At 42.6% G+C, this 19,482-nt stretch overlaps 1 protein-coding gene across 3 annotated transcripts in view; it reads left to right on the top strand.

The window, feature by feature from the left end:
* The window catches only part of LOC138648710 (receptor-type tyrosine-protein phosphatase eta-like), a 160,891-nt gene that overhangs the window by 96,442 nt on the left and 44,967 nt on the right, over window positions 1-19,482 (top strand). For all 3 annotated transcript variants that reach the window (XR_011315179.1, XM_069738543.1, XM_069738542.1), the window contains 5 exons: window positions 5,587-5,841; window positions 5,982-6,251; window positions 12,408-12,683; window positions 14,630-14,920; window positions 17,810-17,941. Coding sequence is in view for 2 of the 3 variants with exons in the window: in XM_069738543.1 (XP_069594644.1) it covers window positions 5,587-5,841; window positions 5,982-6,251; window positions 12,408-12,683; window positions 14,630-14,920; window positions 17,810-17,941 (1,224 nt within the window). In the remaining variant the exon portion in view is untranslated. The remainder of the gene's footprint in view (window positions 1-5,586; window positions 5,842-5,981; window positions 6,252-12,407; window positions 12,684-14,629; window positions 14,921-17,809; window positions 17,942-19,482) is intronic.

Here is a 19,482-nt window from a genome sequence, read left to right as displayed (position 1 = left end):
AACCACTGTTTGGGCACATGGTAAGGCTCGGAAGGGAAGGAGCGCCATTTGACTTTTTGAATGAAAAATTATTTCCATCGTTAGCGGACACCATGTCGCGTTTGGAGAGCTCCTGTGTGCCTAAACATTGGCGCTCCCCCACAAGTGACCCCCTTTTGGAAACTAGACCCCCCAAGGAACTTATTTAGATGCCTAGTGAGCACTTTAAACCCTCAGGTGCTTCACAAATTGATCTGTAAAAATGAAAAAGTACTTTTTTTTCACAAAAAAATTATTTTCGCATCAATTTTTTCATTTTCACATGGGCAGTAGGATAAAATGGATCATAAAATTTGTTGGGCAATTTCTCCCGAGTACGCCGATACCTCATATGTGGGGGTAAACCACTGTTTGGGCACACGGCAGGGCTCGGAAGGGAAGGCGCGCCATTTGACTTTTTGAATGGAAAATTAGCTCCAATTGTTAGCGGACACCATGTCGCGTTTGGAGAGCCCCTGTGTGCCTATGCATTGGAGCTCCCCCACAAGTGACCCCATTTTGGAAACTAGACCCCCCAAGGAACTTATCTAGATGCATATTGAGCACTTTAAACCCCCAGGTGCTTCACAGAAGTTTATAACGCAGAGCCATGAAAATAAAAAATAATTTTTCTTTCCTCAAAAATGATTTTTTAGCCTGGAATTTCCTATTTTGCCAAGGATAATAGGAGAAATTGGACCCCAAATATTGTTGTCCAGTTTGTCCTGAGTACGCTAATACCCCATATGTGGGGGTAAACCACTGTTTGGGCGCACGGCAGGGCTCGGAAGGGATGGCACGCCATTTGGCTTTTTAAATGGAAAATTAGCTCCAATCATTAGCGGACACCATGTCACGTTTGGAGAGCCCCTGTGTGCCTAAACATTGGAGATCCCCCAGAAATGACCCCATTTTGGAAACTAGACCCCCAAAGGAACTAATCTAGATGTGTGGTGAGGACTTTGAACCACCAAGTGCTTCTCAGAAGTTTATAACGCAGAGCCATGAAAATAAAAAGAAAAAATTATTTTCTCAAAAATGATCTTTTAGCCTGCAATTTTTTATTTTACAAAGGGTAACAGGAGAAATTTGACCCCAAAAGTTGTTGTCCAGTTTCTCCTGAGTACGCTGATACCCCATATGTGGGGTTAAACCACTGTTTGGGCACATGCCGGGGCTCGGAAGTGAAGTAGTGACATTTTGAAATGCAGACTTTGATGGAATGCTCTGTGGGCGTCACGTTGCGTTTGCAGAGCCCCTGATGTGGCTTAACAGTAGAAACCCCCCACAAGTGACCCCATTTTGGAAACTAGACCCCGAAAGGAACTTATCTAGATGTGTGGTGAGCACTTTGAACCCCCAAGTGCTTTATAGAAGTTTATAATGCAGAGCCGTGAAAATAATAAATACGTTTTCTTTCCTCAAAAATAATTATTTAGCCCAGAATTTTTTATTTTCCCAAGGGTAACAGGAGAAATTGGATCCCAAAAGTTGTTGTCCAGTTTCTCCTGAGTACGCTGATACCCCATATGTGGGGGTAAACCACGGTTTGGGCACATGCCGAGGCTCGGAAGTGAAGTAGTGACGTTTTGAAATGCAGACTTTGATGGAATGCTCTGTGGGCGTCACGTTGCGTTTGCAGAGCCCCTGATGTGGCTTAACAGTAGAAACCCCCCACAAGTGACCCCATTTTGGAAACTAGACCCCGAAAGGAACTTATCTAGATGTGTGGTGAGCACTTTGAACCCCCAAGTGCTTCATAGAAGTTTATAATGCAGAGCCGTGAAAATAATAAATACGTTTTCTTTCCTCAAAAATAATTATTTAGCCCAGAATTTTTTATTTTCCCAAGGGTTACAGGAGAAATTGGACCCCAAAAGTTGTTGTCCAGTTTCTCCTGAGTACGCTGATACCCCATGTGTGGGGGTAAACCACTGTTTGGGCACACGTCGGGGCTCAGAAGGGAAGTAGTGACTTTTGAAATGCAGACGTTGATGGAATGGTCTGCGGGCGTCACATTGCGTTTGCAGAGCTCCTGGTGTGCCTAAACAGTAGAAACCCCCCACAAGTGACCCCATTTTAGAAACTAGACCCCCCAAGGAACTTATCTAGATATGTGGTGAGCACTTTGAACCCCCAAGTGCTTCACAGACGTTTACAACGCAGAGCCGTGAAAATAAAAAATAATTTTTCTTTCCTCAAAAATGATGTTTTAGCAAGCATTTCTTTATTTTCACAAGGGTAACAGGAGAAATTGGACCCCAGTAATTGTTGCGCAGTTTGTCCTGAGTATGCTGGTACCCCATATGTGGGGGTAAACCACTGTTTGGGTGCACGTCGGGGCTCGGAAGTGAGGGAGCACCATTTGACTTTTTGAATACAAGATTGGCTGGAATTAATGGTGGCGCCATGTTGCGTTTGGAGACCCCCTGATGTGCCTAAACAGTGGAAACCCCTCAATTCTAACTCCAACACACCCCTAACCCTTATCCCAACTGTAGCCGTAACCCTAATCACAACCCTAACCCCAACACACCCGTAACCCCAACACACCCCTAACCCTAACCACAACCCTAATTCCAACCCAACCCTAGCCCTAAGGCTATGTGCCAACGTTGCGGATTCGTATGAGATTTTTCAGCACCATTTTTGAAAAATCCGCGGGTAAAAGGCACTGCGTTTTACCTGCGGATTTACCGCGGATTTCCAGTGTTTTTTGTCCGGATTTCACCTGCGGATTCCTATTGAGGAACAGGTGTAAAACGCTGCGGAATCCGCACAAAGAATTGACATGCTGCGGAAAATACAACGCAGCGTTCCCGCGCGGTATTTTCCGCACCATGGGCACAGCGGATTTGGCTTTCCATATGTTTACATGGTACTGTAAACCTGATGGAACTCTGCTGCGGATCCGCAGCGGCCAATCCGCACCGTGTGCACATAGCCTAATTCTAAAGGTATGTGCACACGCTGCGGAAAACGCTGCGGATCCGCAGCAGTTTCCCATGAGTTTACAGTTCAATGCAAACCTATGGGAAACAAAAATCGCTGTACACATGCTGCAGAAAAACTGCACGGAAACGCAGCGGTTTACATTCCGCAGCATGTCATTTCTTTCTGCGGATTCCGCAGCGGTTTTACAACTGCTCAAATAGAATATCGCTGTTGTAAAACCGCATTGAAATGCGCAGAAAAAACATGGTAAATCCGCCATAAATCCGCAGCGGTTTAGCACTGCGGATTTATCAAATCCGCAGCGGAAAAATCCGCAGAGGAACAGAATACGTGTGCACATACCGAAACCCTAACCCTACCCCTAACCCTAACCCTACCCCTAACCCTACCCCTAGTTCTTACGCCAACCTTAGTGGAAAAAAAAAAAAAAATTTTTGTCCCTACCTATGGGGGTGACAAAGGGGGGGTCATTTACTTTACATTTTTTTTTATTTTGATCACTGAGATAGGTTATATCTCAGTGATCAAAATTCACTCTGGAACGAATCTGCCGGCAGATTCGGCGGGCGCACTGCACATGCGCCCGCCATTTTGGAAGATGGCGGCGCCCAGGAAAGAAGACGGACGGTCTCCGGGAGGCCAGGTAAGTATAAGGGGGGGGGAGATCAGGGCACGGGGGGGGGCGTCGGAGCACGGGGGGGGTGGACCGGAACACGGGGGGGTGGATTGGAGCACGGAGTGGGGGATCGCTGTGCGGGCGGGTGGATCGGAGCACGGGGGGGGGGAAATCGCTGTGCGGGGGGGGATCGCTGTGTGGGTGGGGGGATCGCTGTGCGGGGGGGGGATCGCTGTGCGGGGGGGGATCGGAGTGCGGGGGGGTTTGATTGGAGCACGGGGGGAGCGGGCAGGAGGACGGGGGAGCGGAGCACAGGACCGAGGGGAGCAGACCGCAGATCGGGGAGCTGGGGGGGGTGATCGGAGGAGTGGAGTGGGTGCACATTAGTGTGTCCAGCCATGGCCGATGATATTGCAGCATCGGCCATGGCTGGATAGTAATATTTCACAATTTTTTTAGGTGAAATATTACAAATCGCTCTGATTGGCAGTTTCACTTTCAACAGCCAATCAGAGCGATCGTAGCCACGAGGGGGTGAAGCCACCCCCCCTGGGCTAAACTACCACTCCCCCTGTCCCTGCAGATCGGGTGAAATGGGAATTAACCCTTTCACCCGATCTGCAGGGACGCGATCTTTCCATGACGCATATGCTGCGTCATGGGTCGGAATGGCACCGACTTTCATGACGCAGCGTATGCGTCAAAGGTCGGGAAGAGGTTAAGCATATGAAAATGTCTTTTTGTCACCCAGCTTTTTATAGTCTTGACCACAGACTCATTGTTACTTGTTTGCCAGGTGTGACAGACAGTCATCCTGGATCCGGCTGTAGAAGGTCAGTGCATTTAGCTCTACAAGCACCTGCCTGATTTTTGCATCTCTGTTATGGAGCGATATCCTTCTCCCTCTAGGACCCAACAGTTACCTCCACCTCCTTCTGCTAATTAACACACCTTTGCTGAAGGTTTAAATACATTTCCGCTTTTTCAGCAGGGCGCAGGCATTAGCTCAATTTCCCCCTGTCTTGTTGGAAGTACTAGCAGTCGGCTAGTGTCTTCTTGGAGGATTGCTGGTTTGATATCTTGTTGGTCTTCTCAAGCTAAGTGTATCCCTTCGTTTGTCCACCCGCTCTGTCTTTAGTTGTAGTGGGGGCTGATTAGTGCTTACCCCGTCCCCTCCAGGGCCTATAGCTACAGTCAGGCAGGGACTAGGTTCCTGCTCGACGTTAGGTGCAGAACCTATTTAGGGACGTTTAGAACAGACAGGGTGTTGTTAGATCTGCCTAGGGGTCTTCACTCCCCCCTTCACTAGTGTTTGGGCTTCCCCCTCCCTCTTCCCGTTGTTGCACACTTTACTGCTCCCTCACCCAGCGTGACATTCATATATTTCCAGGATGACTTGGATTGGTCTATTTGAAAGATGCTGTCTGTTAATGGCCAATGAGCCAAGTTGTGGCATTTCAAATATCCTATGTCTCCCTATACAGACAATAGGAAATATTCTGTCTAGTAAAGACCATTTGCTAACCCCTTTGAAGCTCATGGTCAAGGAGCTAAGATGCCTGATTTTACACCTCCAGCAAAATCATCTTTGTGCTTACAATACTGGTATATTCAGTTTCACCCCTTTGTCCACTAAATGTAACTCTACTGCTGTTATTATTTCACTTATTGATTATATATTTCCTTCACAGTAATGGCTGTTAAAAGTTGAGGATTAATAAAGCAAAAGTGGAAAAAAAATTATGGGATGAGGTTAATAATAAAATAATGAAAAACAAATCTTAACACTAATGTAAATCAATAGTGTTTTTTTTTTGTTATAGCCATTTATACTTACTGTTCTATTCACTGGTGTTTCTTGTCAAGTTTCTTGTTTATCGTATATATTTGTCACATAGCACATCTGTAACCGTTCTACTGCCACAGGCCGATTACTGATATTACACAAGAGGTAACTGCTGAATAACTCACCTGTCTGTGATTTATATTATTCTCAGTTCCCGGACAAGTTTCCACCATCACCATGAATAATTACCAGTCAGTTGATGTTCTTGGAGCCTCATGGATAATACCAGGAGGAAAAGTGGATAATTATACAGTCAGTCTAACAGGAGCCATCAATAAGACAACACAAACTACGAGCACACAAGTGAATTTCACAGGATTACTACCAGGCAGAGAATATAATGTCACTGTACAGACAGTCAGTGGGAGCTGCAGCCAGACATCTGCTCCAGTGACCGAGGCCACATGTGAGTATCCTCAGGATCTGCTCAGTAATGGCTCCTTATCATCCTCATATCACCATTCTCCTCTGTTACCGGCACTATCACCTTATTATACAGATGCTGGATATGTTCTCACCTCTCTGTATTTCTCTCATTTTCTGCAGATCCATCTCCACCTGGAATATTATCCTTTACCACAATTACAACAAAGAACCTGACATTATCTTGGTTGGAGCCAGTAAATATGGCCGGTGTGAATAAGACATATAATATCAGCTACGGGATATCTCCATCAACTACCTTATCTGTGACAAGTCCCACAACAAGTGTCACCCTCCAGAGCCTGATATCTGGGACTAATTACTCCATAACTGTGGTAACAGTCGGAGTCCGGGGGTATCAGAGCTCTCCGGTCACCACATCGGTCTATACAAGTAGGTTTGTGTTTATTTATTTTACTTGTATAGCGCCATCAATTCCACAGCACCATACGGACTTCATCCTTGCTGTCCCTATTGGAGCTAAATTCCCTCTCAGTAGATATTTGGAGTTCTTTAGAAACAAGTGAACGATCAGCAGTGTAACGATTGGCCCCATACCGGAGGGGGGCCTGCCAGCACCTATTTCAGCTGGATGTGCGGCCCAGGATGCACATTCAGCTGATTTGTGGTACAAACTGCCGACCAATCAGAGGCCGGCAACTAACGTCGGCGTGCCCATGACTGGGAGATGCATGGCAGTGATGTCTTGCGCTGCTTGTCGCTTACGCGCTGAAGTCAGCTGCCGGCTACAGAAGCCGCGCAGTGTTGGAGTTGGGCAATGCAAGTAGAATTGTTTATTTTTTTTGTGTGTTAAAGTACAGTGGAAGAACTTGGTGTGTGTATATATTATATATATATATATATATATATATATATATATATACCAAGATGGGAGTCATATATACCAGAGTAAGCTCAGGATAGCGGTCATATATATCAGGCTGGGTGGTACACATATACCAGAGTGGGGGACTTATATACCAGGATGGAGTACATATATACCAGGATGGAATAAATGATGTATGGATATAGATATTTATATATAGATATATACAGTGGGGCAAAAAAGTATTTAGTCAGTCAGCAATAGTGCAAGTTCCACCACTTAAAAAGATGAGAGGCGTCTGTAATTTACATCATAGGTAGACCTCAACTATGGGAGACAAACTGAGAAAAAAAAATCCAGAAAATCACATTGTCTGTTTTTTTAACATTTTATTTGCATATTATGGTGGAAAATAAGTATTTGGTCAGAAACAAACAATCAAGATTTCTGTCTCTCACAGACCTGTAACTTCTTCTTTAAGAGTCTCCTCTTTCCTCCACTCATTACCTGTAGTAATGGCACCTGTTTAAACTTGTTATCAGTATAAAAAGACACCTGTGCACACCCTCAAACAGTCTGACTCCAAACTCCACTATGGTGAAGACCAAAGAGCTGTCAAAGGACATCAGAAACAAAATTGTAGCCCTGCACCAGGCTGGGAAGACTGAATCTGCAATAGCCAACCAGCTTGGAGTGAAGAAATCAACAGTAGGAGCAATAATTAGAAAATGGAAGACATACAAGACCACTGATAATCTCCCTCGATCTGGGGCTCCACGCAAAATCCCACCCCGTGGGGTCAGAATGATCACAAGAACGGTGAGCAAAAATCCCAGAACCACGCGGGGGGACCTAGTGAATGAACTGCAGAGAGCTGGGACCAATGTAACAAGGCCTACCATAAATAACACACTACGCCACCATGGACTCAGATCCTGCAGTGCCAGACGTGTCCCACTGCTTAAGCCAGTACATGTCCGGGCCCGTCTGAAGTTTGCTAGAGAGCATTTGGATGATCCAGAGGAGTTTTGGGAGAATGTCCTATGGTCTGATGAAACCAAACTGGAACTGTTTGGTAGAAACACAACTTGTCGTGTTTGGAGGAAAAAGAATACTGAGTTGCATCCATCAAACACCATACCTACTGTAAAGCATGGTGGTGGAAACATCATGCTTTGGGGCTGTTTCTCTGCAAAGGGGCCAGGACGAATGATCCGGGTACATGAAAGAATGAATGGGGCCATGTATCGTGAGATTTTGAGTGCAAACCTCCTTCCATCAGCAAGGACATTGAAGATGAAACGTGGCTGGGTCTTTCAACATGACAATGATCCAAAGCACACCGCCAGGGCAACGAAGGAGTGGCTTCGTAAGAAGCATTTCAAGGTCCTGGAGTGGCCTAGCCAGTCTCCAGATCTCAACCCTATAGAAAACCTTTGGAGGGAGTTGAAAGTCCGTGTTGCCAAGCGAAAAGCCAAAAACATCACTGCTCTAGAGGAGATCTGCATGGAGGAATGGGCCAACATACCAACAACAGTGTGTGGCAACCTTGTGAAGACTTACAGAAAACGTTTGACCTCTGTCATTGCCAACAAACGATATATTACAAAGTATTGAGATGAAATTTTGTTTCTGACCAAATACTTATTTTCCACCATAATATGCAAATAAAATGTTAAAAAAACAGACAATGTGATTTTCTGGATTTTTTTTTCTCAGTTTGTCTCCCATAGTTGAGGTCTACCTATGATGTAAATTACAGACGCCTCTCATCTTTTTAAGTGGTGGAACTTGCACTATTGCTGACTGACTAAATACTTTTTTGCCCCACTGTAAGTATTTCATGCACTGCCGATTTTCCAAGTTTTCCTACCCACAAAGAATGGAGAAGTCTGTAATTTTTATCTCACACTTCACCTGTGAGAGACAGAATCTGAAAAGAAAATCCAGAAAATCACATTGTATGATTTTTATATAATTGAATTGAATTTTATTGCATGAAATAAGTATTTGATGCAATAGAAAAACAGAACTTAATATTTGGTACAGAAATCTTTGTTTGCAATTGCAGGGGTCAGACGTTTCCTGTAGTTTTTGACCAAGTTTGCACACACTACAGCAGGGATTTTGTCCCCCTCCTCCATACAGATCTTTTTCCATATCTTTCAGGTCTCTGGTCTGTCGCTGGGCAACATTGAGTTTCAGCTCCCTATAAAGATTTTCTTTTGGGTTCAGGTCTAGAAACTGGCTAGGCCACTCCAGGACCTGGAAATGCTTCTTATGGATCCACTCCTTAGTTGCCCTGGCTGTGTGTTTCGGGTCGTTGTCATGCTGGAAGACCCAGCCACGACCCATCTTCAAAGCTCTTACTGAGGGAAGGAGGTTGTTGGTCAAAATCTAGTGATAAAGGACCCCATCCATCCTCCCTTCAATAGGGTGCAGTTGTCCTGTCCCCTTTGCAGAAAAGCACCCCCAAAGTATGATGTTTTCCACACCATGCCTCATGGGTGGGATGGTGTTCTTGGAGTGGTACTCCTCCTTCTTCCTCCGAACACAGTGATTGGAGTTGATGCCAAAAAGTTTGATTTTGGTCTCATCTGACCTTCTCCAATGCCGCCTCTATATCATCCAGGTGGTCACTGGCAAACTTCAAAAAGGCCTGGACATGTGCTGGCGTGAGAAGGGGGACCTTGCGTGCCCTGCAGGAGTTTAGTCTGTGACTGTGTTACTAATGCTATTGTTTGATACTGTAGTCATGATTTTCCTCAGAATCCTACTTACCCACGAGGCATAGAGCTCCAGCCCAAGGAAGATTGACAGTCATATTGGGTTTCTTCCATTTTCTAATAATTGTGCCAACAGTTGTTGCCTGCTCACCAAGCTGCGTGCCTATTGTATAGTAGCCTATCCCAGCCTTGTGCAGGTCTACAATTTTGTCCCTGGTGTCTTTATACAGATTTTTGGTCTTACCAATGGTGAAGAGGTTGGAATACGATTGATTTGAACTCATAACCTGTATAAAACACACCTCTCCACACACAAACAGGTGCAATTAATACAGGTAATGAGTGCAGAGTAGGAGGCTTCTTTAAAAATAAAACAACAAAAAACTAACATGTCTGTGAGAGACAGAATTTTTCTTGGTTGGTAAGTAATCAAATACTCATTTCATGCAATAAAATGCAATTTAAAAATCATACAATGTGATTTTCTAGATTTTTTTTTTCAAGATTCTGTCTCTCACAGTTGAAGTGTACCTACGATAAAAATTAAAGACCTCTCCATTGTAGGTGGGAAAACTTGCAAAGTCGGCAGTGTATCAAATACTTGTCCTCACTGTATATCAGGATGGGAGATATATATACCAGGATGGGGCCAGGACAGATCCAAAATTTCCACATTGGACCATCGGACTCTAATTACCCCACTGTGAACTGTTGCGAATATTGTAAGTTTTTGTCCACACCAGCTGCATGATTTACGGCTGCTAGACAGGCTGAATACATGTGAGGATTCCCTAGCAACCCCCACATGTATTCAGGCTGTCCAGAAGCCGTAAATCATGCAGCTGAGGTGACGAAAACTACATTTCCGAGCAATAACAAATACTCGTAGATCACCCAAGCACGTTCGGGAATACCCGAGCAACAAGTATACTCGCTCATCACTATTTCCTACACATTAGATGGTTGGCGGATTCCACCCAAATTGGTGGATTCAGATGACTTTAATGTGTATCATGGCATTAAAGGGGTATTCCCTTCTCTGAAATCCTATCCCAAAATGTAGTAGGTGTAATAATAATATTAGCAAATACTTCCAATTAGAAATGTGTTATAGTTCTTGTTATTCGCAATGTCTCTTACCTATTCGCAGGACATTGCGGTAGCTTAGGTATCCATGTTTACGACCATCTATATAGTGACAGTTAGTGCAAATGGCCCATTAGGAATCTAACGATTAGAAACAAATATTGTCTATAAAGCTATAAAGATCTTTTGACACTTTTTAAGAGATCTGCAGTGACCAGCAATATTTGGAATTTCTAATAATTGTGTGAATTTTGTTTTTTTTCTTTCAAGAACCTATGCCGGTAAAGTCTATGCAGATCAGCACTGTGACCAAATACCTCCAATTACAAATGTTATATACATAGTTCTTGTTATTTGCAATGTTGCTTAACTATTTGTAGGGCATTGCGGTAGCTTAGGTATCCATGTTTACGACCGTCCATATAGTGACAGTTACCGGTAGTTAGTCAGTGTAAAAGGCCCATTAGAAATCTAACTATTAGAAACAAATATCTAATATATAATTGCCTAGAATACTACTTCCTGCAATTTGTGCCAACTTCCGTGGCTTTGTCCGGAGCTAATGTCCGGAGCTAATGTCCGGAGCTAATGTCCGGAGATTAATTGCCTAGAATACTACTTCCTGCAATTTGTGCCAACTTCCGTGGCTTTGTCCGGAGATAATGTCCGGAGCTAATGTCCGGAGCTAATGTGCGGAGCTAATGTCCGGAGATAAGTGACGTCAACAGTGTCCAGTGTCTGATTGGTTGCCGCCTGCTGCGAGCGACCAATCAGAAACGTGCCGTACTGTGACACACTCCGCCCGCCATTTTGGTGTGATTTTTGAATTTTTACCTCACAGCAAGTTTCTACTGCGTGGAGGCGGGCCCAGTGACGTTGCTCTTCAAGCTCCTGCCGAATTTCGTCAAAAAAATGATAATACCATTTACCAAAACTATATATATTTAGTTGTGAAGTGGTTCAGTGACATTTTCACACCAATTTTGAACTTTTGTTTGGTGTTTTCTCCATATACTGCCTATTATTTTTGTTCTTTCTTACTATTATTTATTAATTGTATTATTCTTACATTTGAATAAATAAAGTATATATGGATTCTAGACTCCCGATTCTTTAGAATCGGGCTGCCATCTAGTCTAATATATAATTGCCTAGAATACTACTTCCTGCAATTTGTGCCAACTTCCGTGGCTTTGTCCGGAGCTAATGTCCGGAGCTAATGTCCGGAGATTAATTGCCTAGAATACTACTTCCTGCAATTTCTGCCAACTTCCGTGGCTTTGTCCGGAGCTAATGTCTGGAGCTAATGTGCGGAGCTAATGTCCGGAGCTAATGTGCGGAGCTAATGTGCGGAGCTAATGTCCGGAGCTAATGTCCGGAGATAAGTGACGTCAACAGTGCCCAGTGTCTGATTGGTTGCCGCCTGCTGCGAGCAACCAATCAGAAACGTGCCGTACTGTGACACACTCCGCCCGCCATTTTGGTGTGATTTTTGAATTTTTACCTCACAGCAAGTTTCTACTGCGTGGAGGCGGGCCCAGTGACGTTGCTCTTCAAGCTCCTGCCGAATTTCGTCAAAAAAATGATAATACCATTTACCAAAACTATATATATTTAGTTGTGAAGTGGTTCAGTGACATTTTCACACCAATTTTGAACTTTTGTTTGGTGTTTTCTCCATATACTGCCTATTATTTTTGTTCTTTCTTACTATTATTTATTAATTGTATTATTCTTACATTTGAATAAATAAAGTATATATGGATTCTAGACTCCCGATTCTTTAGAATCGGGCTGCCATCTAGTTGTCTATAAAGCTCTAAAGATCTTCGAACATTTTTTAAGAGTTCTGCAGTGAACAGCAATATTTGGAATTTCTGATAATTGTGTGAATTTTTTTTCTCTCTCAAGAACCTATGCCGGTGAAGTCTTTGCAGATCGGCGCTGTGACCACATATTCTGTATCTCTGTCATGGAATAAACCTGATGAGTATCAGACGTCTTACAGCTACAGAGTCCAGACCAACGTCACCTCATCAGCCACAATGGTGTATAATACAATAGTGACAAGTGAATCAGCGACAATAATGAATCTCACACCAGGAGAAACATATACATACCTGATCTATACAAGAGCTGCCGATAACAGCACTGAATCCGACCCGGTGTTAAATACGACCTGTGCAAGTGAGTACAGGATAACTTAAATTAGTAAATTATGGAAGCACTTTTTCTTAGGACTGTAAGATGCCCAAGCGAGGTAATCGTGGGCAAGCTTCTGTTCCCACTCGCTTTGGCATCCTACAGACAATTGTGGATCCTGGCTGGGTGTTAGTGCTGTGTGGGCCTTGTGCCTGTTCAGGCTGCCGGTAGCCGCTGGTATTGACTGGCAAGGACCAAGAGTTCCATAGATTAGTAAAGGAGATTTCTGTTGAAACATGGAAACTTTACTGAACTTGATGAGGGTTATATACAAGGGATAGCGAGTACAGAGTCTTAAGCACTTTTCATTCACATAAAGAATCCTTTTGACTGACATCATCCTTTTACTGGGCCGGTATAGCACACTGCTTTGCCCTACTTTGTTACAGCCTAGCTTGTCCCCACAGTACGGGCAACCTCCACATGTGTTCAGGCTGTTTAGCAGCCGCAAATCATGCAGCTGCGGCGACTCAAACATAATCTCCGAGCACGCCCAAAATACTCGGAGACCACCCAAGCATGCTCGGAAAAACAAGGGTAACACGCATTCTCGCTCATCACTATAGAAGGCCAACTCAGCCTCTTCTGTCAGTTCCTAGTCACTTTACCTCATTGCCCTGTCGTCTCCTTTGCTGTAGTTCATCCAAACGGCAGCTCTGTACACTTGTCACTTCTTCAGACTCTTAACTCTTCTCTGACTAATAACAAAAAACTGACTGGCACATCCAAGCTAGTGTGAATAGGAGCATAGCAGGAGCAGCTACCTCCATGTACAATATACAAAAAAAGGTTGCACTCTATCGTGCTAAAAGCATGTAAATGTGAAATAATTAAAATATGAATAGCAATACGGCTTCTGAATATTAGGAAAAAATTAGATGCTTTGCACACGATTTCACCAAATCATGCCTGCCCATCAACCAACGTCAAGGTGGTCTCGAAAACTGATGTGTCTCTATCCATTGTGAATACTTCTCTTAGGCTGATGTCTGAATTCCTGGGTGAATGTGGACACATCTATCAGTAAAGCCTGCATTTATAGGTAGGTAGGAATCTGACCACTTTGACGTTGGTTGATGGGCAGGCAAGATTTGGCCAAATTGTTTGCAAAGCGTCTCATTTTTTCCTAATGTTCAGAAAAGCCGTATTGCTATTCATATTTCATATATTTCACATTGACATGCTTTAGCACGATAAAGTGGAACCTTTTCTTGTATAATGTGTATCTTCTCTGACTAACTTCAGGAAGCAGGTCACTTGTTCTAGCACTAAACCCTCCCCCTGTGGGCTGGTCCCAACATTAATGCTCTCCCTGACCCCGAAGTCTGTTGCTGGGGAAACATACCCTTTCACCTACATTCTATGCAAACGCTACCTTATGTCCTGAGTCCTAACCTATGCCTTTCACGCATTACATCACTATACGTTATAATACCTTACATTATCACATTATATAGGCAAACGTCTTATACTTCACATGACACAAGACATTATTCAGATTACACATCACATTATACACAGCAGTGATGTCTTCAAGGGGGAGCAGGGCAATATGTCCATCTCCTTACAACTGCACTCCACTATTATTGTCAATGATGTAGACAATGAATGGATGCATCCCACCACCCCCATGCTTTGCTGTGGTCCATAGAGAACCAAAGAAGAATGGGGTACACCGATCTAACAATTACAGTTGTAGGCAAAAATTCCGGCATTTTGCTTCTTCGTTGTTTTTAGATTTTTTTCAGTCAGAGTTTATATGGTTACTGAACTACAATTGTCAGCATTTCATAAGTTTATGTGTAGACTTAATATTTACAGCGTTGATCTTATTTTTTTACAGACTGTGATTGACATATGGATATCAACTTTTGGACCAAATCCTGACTGATCTCAATAAAATGTATTTTTTTTTTTTTTGTTTTTTTTAGATCCAGATGCTGTAAATGATTTTAACTGTGTGGGTCAATTCAATTCAACATCTCTAAATTTCACATGGAGCTGTCCAGGAGGACTGTATACCGGCTTTACAATTATAGCAACCAACAAAACCTCAACCACCAATAATGTTTCTGTTGCCAAGTGCAATCCTGATCCATATAGTTATACAATGAACGATTTAAGTTTCAACACAAATTATACGGCCAGTGTGATAACTCTGACTTCGTGCGGCAGATCCAGTACGGTAATACTGGCGACATGTCAAACCGGGATAGGAAGCCGTAAGTAGATGAACTGAATACCATATTCAGCAATATTCCAGTGTTGAAGAAAATCTCTCTGAGGTCCCCTTCACATGTCCGTGTTTGCAGTACTTGTTGTGTAAACCACACAGAGGCATATCCGTTTTTTACTGACAGTACGGATAACAAGGGCCAATACAAGTCTATGGGTCCGTGTAAAACGCGTACAGCACATGGTTGGCACCATGTGTGCCATCCGTGTGCTGTACATGTTTAACATTGCAAAGTATAGCAAGAGCTTTGTAAAGACACTGATGGCACATTGATCCAAAACACCCTCACCGGTACTGTATTTTCCGGTACTGGTTTTAAATGGACGTGTAAAGGGGGCCTTAAATCAATTGCTTTTAAACCTTATTAGCTGGATTATGTAATTTTATACAGATTACTTAATTAGACATAAATTATAAATCACGTTAACTTCTACTGTTTTTAATACATGGTCTTAAACCTAGACATTCCTCCCCATCAATCCCAGGGCTGGACATACACCTATTGTATGTTATTGGTGTTTGTGTACTTTTTGACCTTTTTCTCCTTTGAGAGAGCAGTCAGATCTGCTAAAACGCTCATTCACAGATCTGTTTTCCCCCCGAAAAGCAAAAAAATTAATCTTAATTTTTCCAGTGTTCTGAATACATTTTTCATCCATGAGCTAGTTCTTACAGTCCTTGTTTTATCCATTTTTCTTGCATGAAAATAATAATTTCAAAGCTTCTCCTTAGAGAAAAAAAAGGCAGCACTCAGTGGACATGCAGATGGAATTCAAGTGTCAGCTTGGTCTACATTTTCCTGAACACTTGGCTGACTTCAATTCTTTCTGCATGTGATCAATGCATGTTTATTATGAGTTCACTTAACCCCTTTGTAATATTACTTCACTTTCACGCTGCAAGTGTATTGAACGGACTCAAAGGTTGAGCTTACTCCATATCAAGCATATGTCAGCTGTGCTGTACAGCCAGCATCTGCTTTTAGCAGCAGCCACCCAAGCCTACTCGATCGCTGCTGTGTAACCATCGCCAACTGCATCCACATTGGGCTTCATAGAAAACTATGAATTTCTCCATATATAGCAGTTTTGCAGTATATAGTATAAGCGATCAGTTGATTGCAGGTTCAAGTCCTATAAGAGAGATAAAAATTAAGTAGAAATTATAAATAAAAAATGTTTTCAGAATTTAAAAAAAAAACCTTTAAAAAATTAACATTTAAACCACTAGCCTTTTCCTAATTTAAAAAAAAAACACTTATTTGGTGTTGCTATATTAGTATAAGTCCATACTAAGAAAATCTAAAATGGATTAACCCGTATGATAAACTGTGTAATGAAGAAGGGAAAAAAAGGATAGGATTTCCTAACTTTGTCACCGCACTTCACAAAGATGACATGAAAAATGGATCAAAATGTTGTATGTACTGCAAAGTGGTAAAAAATAAAAACTATAGCTGAACACACACAAAAATGAGCCCCACAGAGGACCATTGATGGAAAAATAAAATTATGAGCCTTAAGAATGGTGATACAAATTTTCTTTTTTTTTTTTTTTTTTTTTTTACAAAGTTCAGATTTTTTTTTAACTACTGAAAAAATAATAAAAAAAACTGCACTGCAAGTTTAGTATTCCCAAAATGTTGTTATTCTGGAAAAATTGCATTTTCTTCACCATTTAACCCACTTGGGATTTTTTTTCCCGTTTTCCAGTACATTATATGGCAAAATTATTATTTTTTCATTCAAGACTACAACCCGTCCCACAAAAAGTATGATATATGACAATGCAAATGGAAAACAGTTAGGCTATGTGCACACGTTCAGGATTTCTTGCTGAAAATTCCTGAGAATTCCGGACATTTTCTGCAAGAAATCCGCAAGAAAACCGCATGCGTTTTTGCCGCGGTTTTGACGCGTTTTTGCCGCGTTTTTTTCCAGACACTTCCCAATGCATTTTGGAGTGGGAAATCCGCAAAAAAAACGGAAAATTATAGAAAATGCTGCGTTTTTTGCCGCGATGCGTTTTTTTCGCGGAAAAAAACGCATCATGTGCACAAAACATGCGGAATTCATTCTAAATGATGGGATGCTTACTATATGCGTTTTTTTTGCGGTTTTATAGCATTTTTATCGGGAAAAACCGCGAAAAAACCGCAACGTGTGAACACAGCCTTATGGCTTAAGGAAAAAAGAAGAGGAAAACGTACACAAAAATGAAAAATAGTCCAGTCCTGAAGGGGTTACAAATCTCACTGCTTGTACAACAGAACTGGTCCAGACAACCCAGAATATCATATAAAGAGTGAATACAGTAAATCTGCACTGCATCTGTACAAATCTCTTCTACATGTTGTAAAGATTTTTCAGACGCAGAACATCTACAGAACATTTATATCTTTTGCAGAAGATTTTGTTTTGAAATAAACAATCTTTTGCAAAACAAAAATGTAAAATGTCTGCATTTTGTCTCGAATTTGCATGGTCTTTCTGTAAAATTTACAGTCAACATATTTGCTACATGTGCGTTCACCTTAATATGGCTCATTTACATAATCATAAAACATAATCGCATAGCAAGAATCCTTTATCCTATGGGAGGGAAGCTAAACAAACTGGGAGCATGGGAAGAAAACTTGCATTTTAAACAAACACTGTTTAATAACTAAGTATTGCATATTGTACCATCAATGTATTGCTTTAGTGTTGGACATTCATTTTCTACTACTAATCTGTGGTGAGTATGTAGATTTAGGAGGAATTTGAGTATACAACAACACGTATGGTATATAGACATCATGCAATAATCTTCAAAATGTCGTTGCAGCAGATACTGTATATAAAAAAATGATATGGATACTTTTCCTTTTTTGCAGCAGCAGCAATCCCTGAGCAGAATATTACCGGCATTACTCCTACTTATTACACTTTAACGTTTTCTTTTGAGGAGTTTGATTCCACTAATGGACCTATTGTTGGTTATGCCATAATTGTATCACGTTCATATGGTAAGATATCACATAATATTAAGATATAAGGTAACAGAAGCCTTAGGGTATGTGTCCACGTTCAGGATTGCATCAGGATTTGGTCAGGATTTTTCATCAGTATTTGTAAGCCAAAACCAGGAGTGGGTGATAAATGCAAAAGTGGAGCATATACGGTACTTTTCCTCTAATTGTTCCACTCCTGGTTTTGGCTTACAAATACTGATGAAAAATCCTGACCAAATCCTGATGCAATCCTGAACATGGACACATACCCTGAGAAGGTTTTTTTATATGGACTGAAAGGACCAATTAAGGCCCAACCATTGTTGTAGGTCATCTATGATTAGATGGTGTGAACTTTTGTATTGTTTGTGGGCAAATATGTTATAAAAACACTAAAAACAATGTAAAACCATGTTTCTGTTCCGGGCCAGGAGACTGGCTTGTTCATCTTCTGGTCGGTCTTGATTCTTACTGAGTTTCTGTATTAGTGCATTTACAGATGTTGCTGCCAATTTGAAACTTTGATAACATTAGCTCCATGTAGCCATACCTAGTACATAAATGCCCCACTGTCCCATGATAAAGCAGCTGTATTATAAAGCGGGAAGTTCTGCTTCGTAAGGAATTAAGTCCCTTTTCAGTTTAACCTAATCTTTTGATTAGCGAGTTTGTGTGTTAGTCTCACTTTGTGAGGTGCCCGATGCGCAGGTGGAGCGCCCCGGTAGGACAGCGGGGCACTCTGTACCGGGTTTAGTAACTTCTTAAAGGGGATATCACGGTTGCTGTGACCCAGTCCATGGCCCTGGGTGCCCAATTAAAGGGGAAAGGTCTTTTAGGGGTTTTGTAGTTAAAGTCTATTGTTCGTGACGCCACTTGGTGGTGTTCGGTCAGTAGGGACCGACACTGCTTAAAGGGGTCCTCTGGGGTGATGGTATGCAGCAAGGGCTTCCCGAGGTGTGTGGCAAGGATGGTGTATGCCGACGAATAAGTGGAGGACACAGAGTTTGCAGTCTTTTACCTGGTTTACTGATGTTAGAAGTCCTCAGTCCTGAGTACCAGGTGCAGGGTAGCTGTGGTCCGGCCAGCTTGGAGGCAATAGGAGCTCCCTCTCCCAGGTGAGGTCTGTAACCCTTTCCTACTTGCGCTACTTTAGCTGGTGGAGTCCCTGCTGCTTGAAGCTTCGTTGCAAAGTCCTCTCTCTCCTGTCCTAAGACAGACGTCTGTACGATAGGCAGTTCGAGCCTGTTTATAGGATCTCTTAGATGACCCAGCTCTTTGGGTTACTGCTTCACCTCAGACTTAATACGGGCAAATAACATATAGTCCTATGCCCTCCAGTTCTGTTGCGCATCCTGGAGAACGTGACCTCGGGCTCCCGGTACCCGGTTTCTACGCTCTGGCTCTGAGGGTGTCCTTCCACTGTTCCCCTCCTGAGCCCTTTCCTCTCCTGTGCTTCTTCCCTCTAAGCTCTCCACAATTCAACTCTCCTTCTCTTCTCTTTCCAGGGGTAACAGCTCTCTCTGGCTGCTTGGCCCCAACATCTGCTCCAGACTTCC

The sequence above is a fragment of the Ranitomeya imitator genome, chromosome 9, assembly GCF_032444005.1.
Source record: "Ranitomeya imitator isolate aRanImi1 chromosome 9, aRanImi1.pri, whole genome shotgun sequence".
Classification (NCBI taxonomy): Eukaryota; Metazoa; Chordata; class Amphibia; order Anura; family Dendrobatidae; genus Ranitomeya; species Ranitomeya imitator.
Note: the sequence above shows the minus strand (reverse complement) of the source record. Positions and strands in the feature narration are given on the sequence as shown.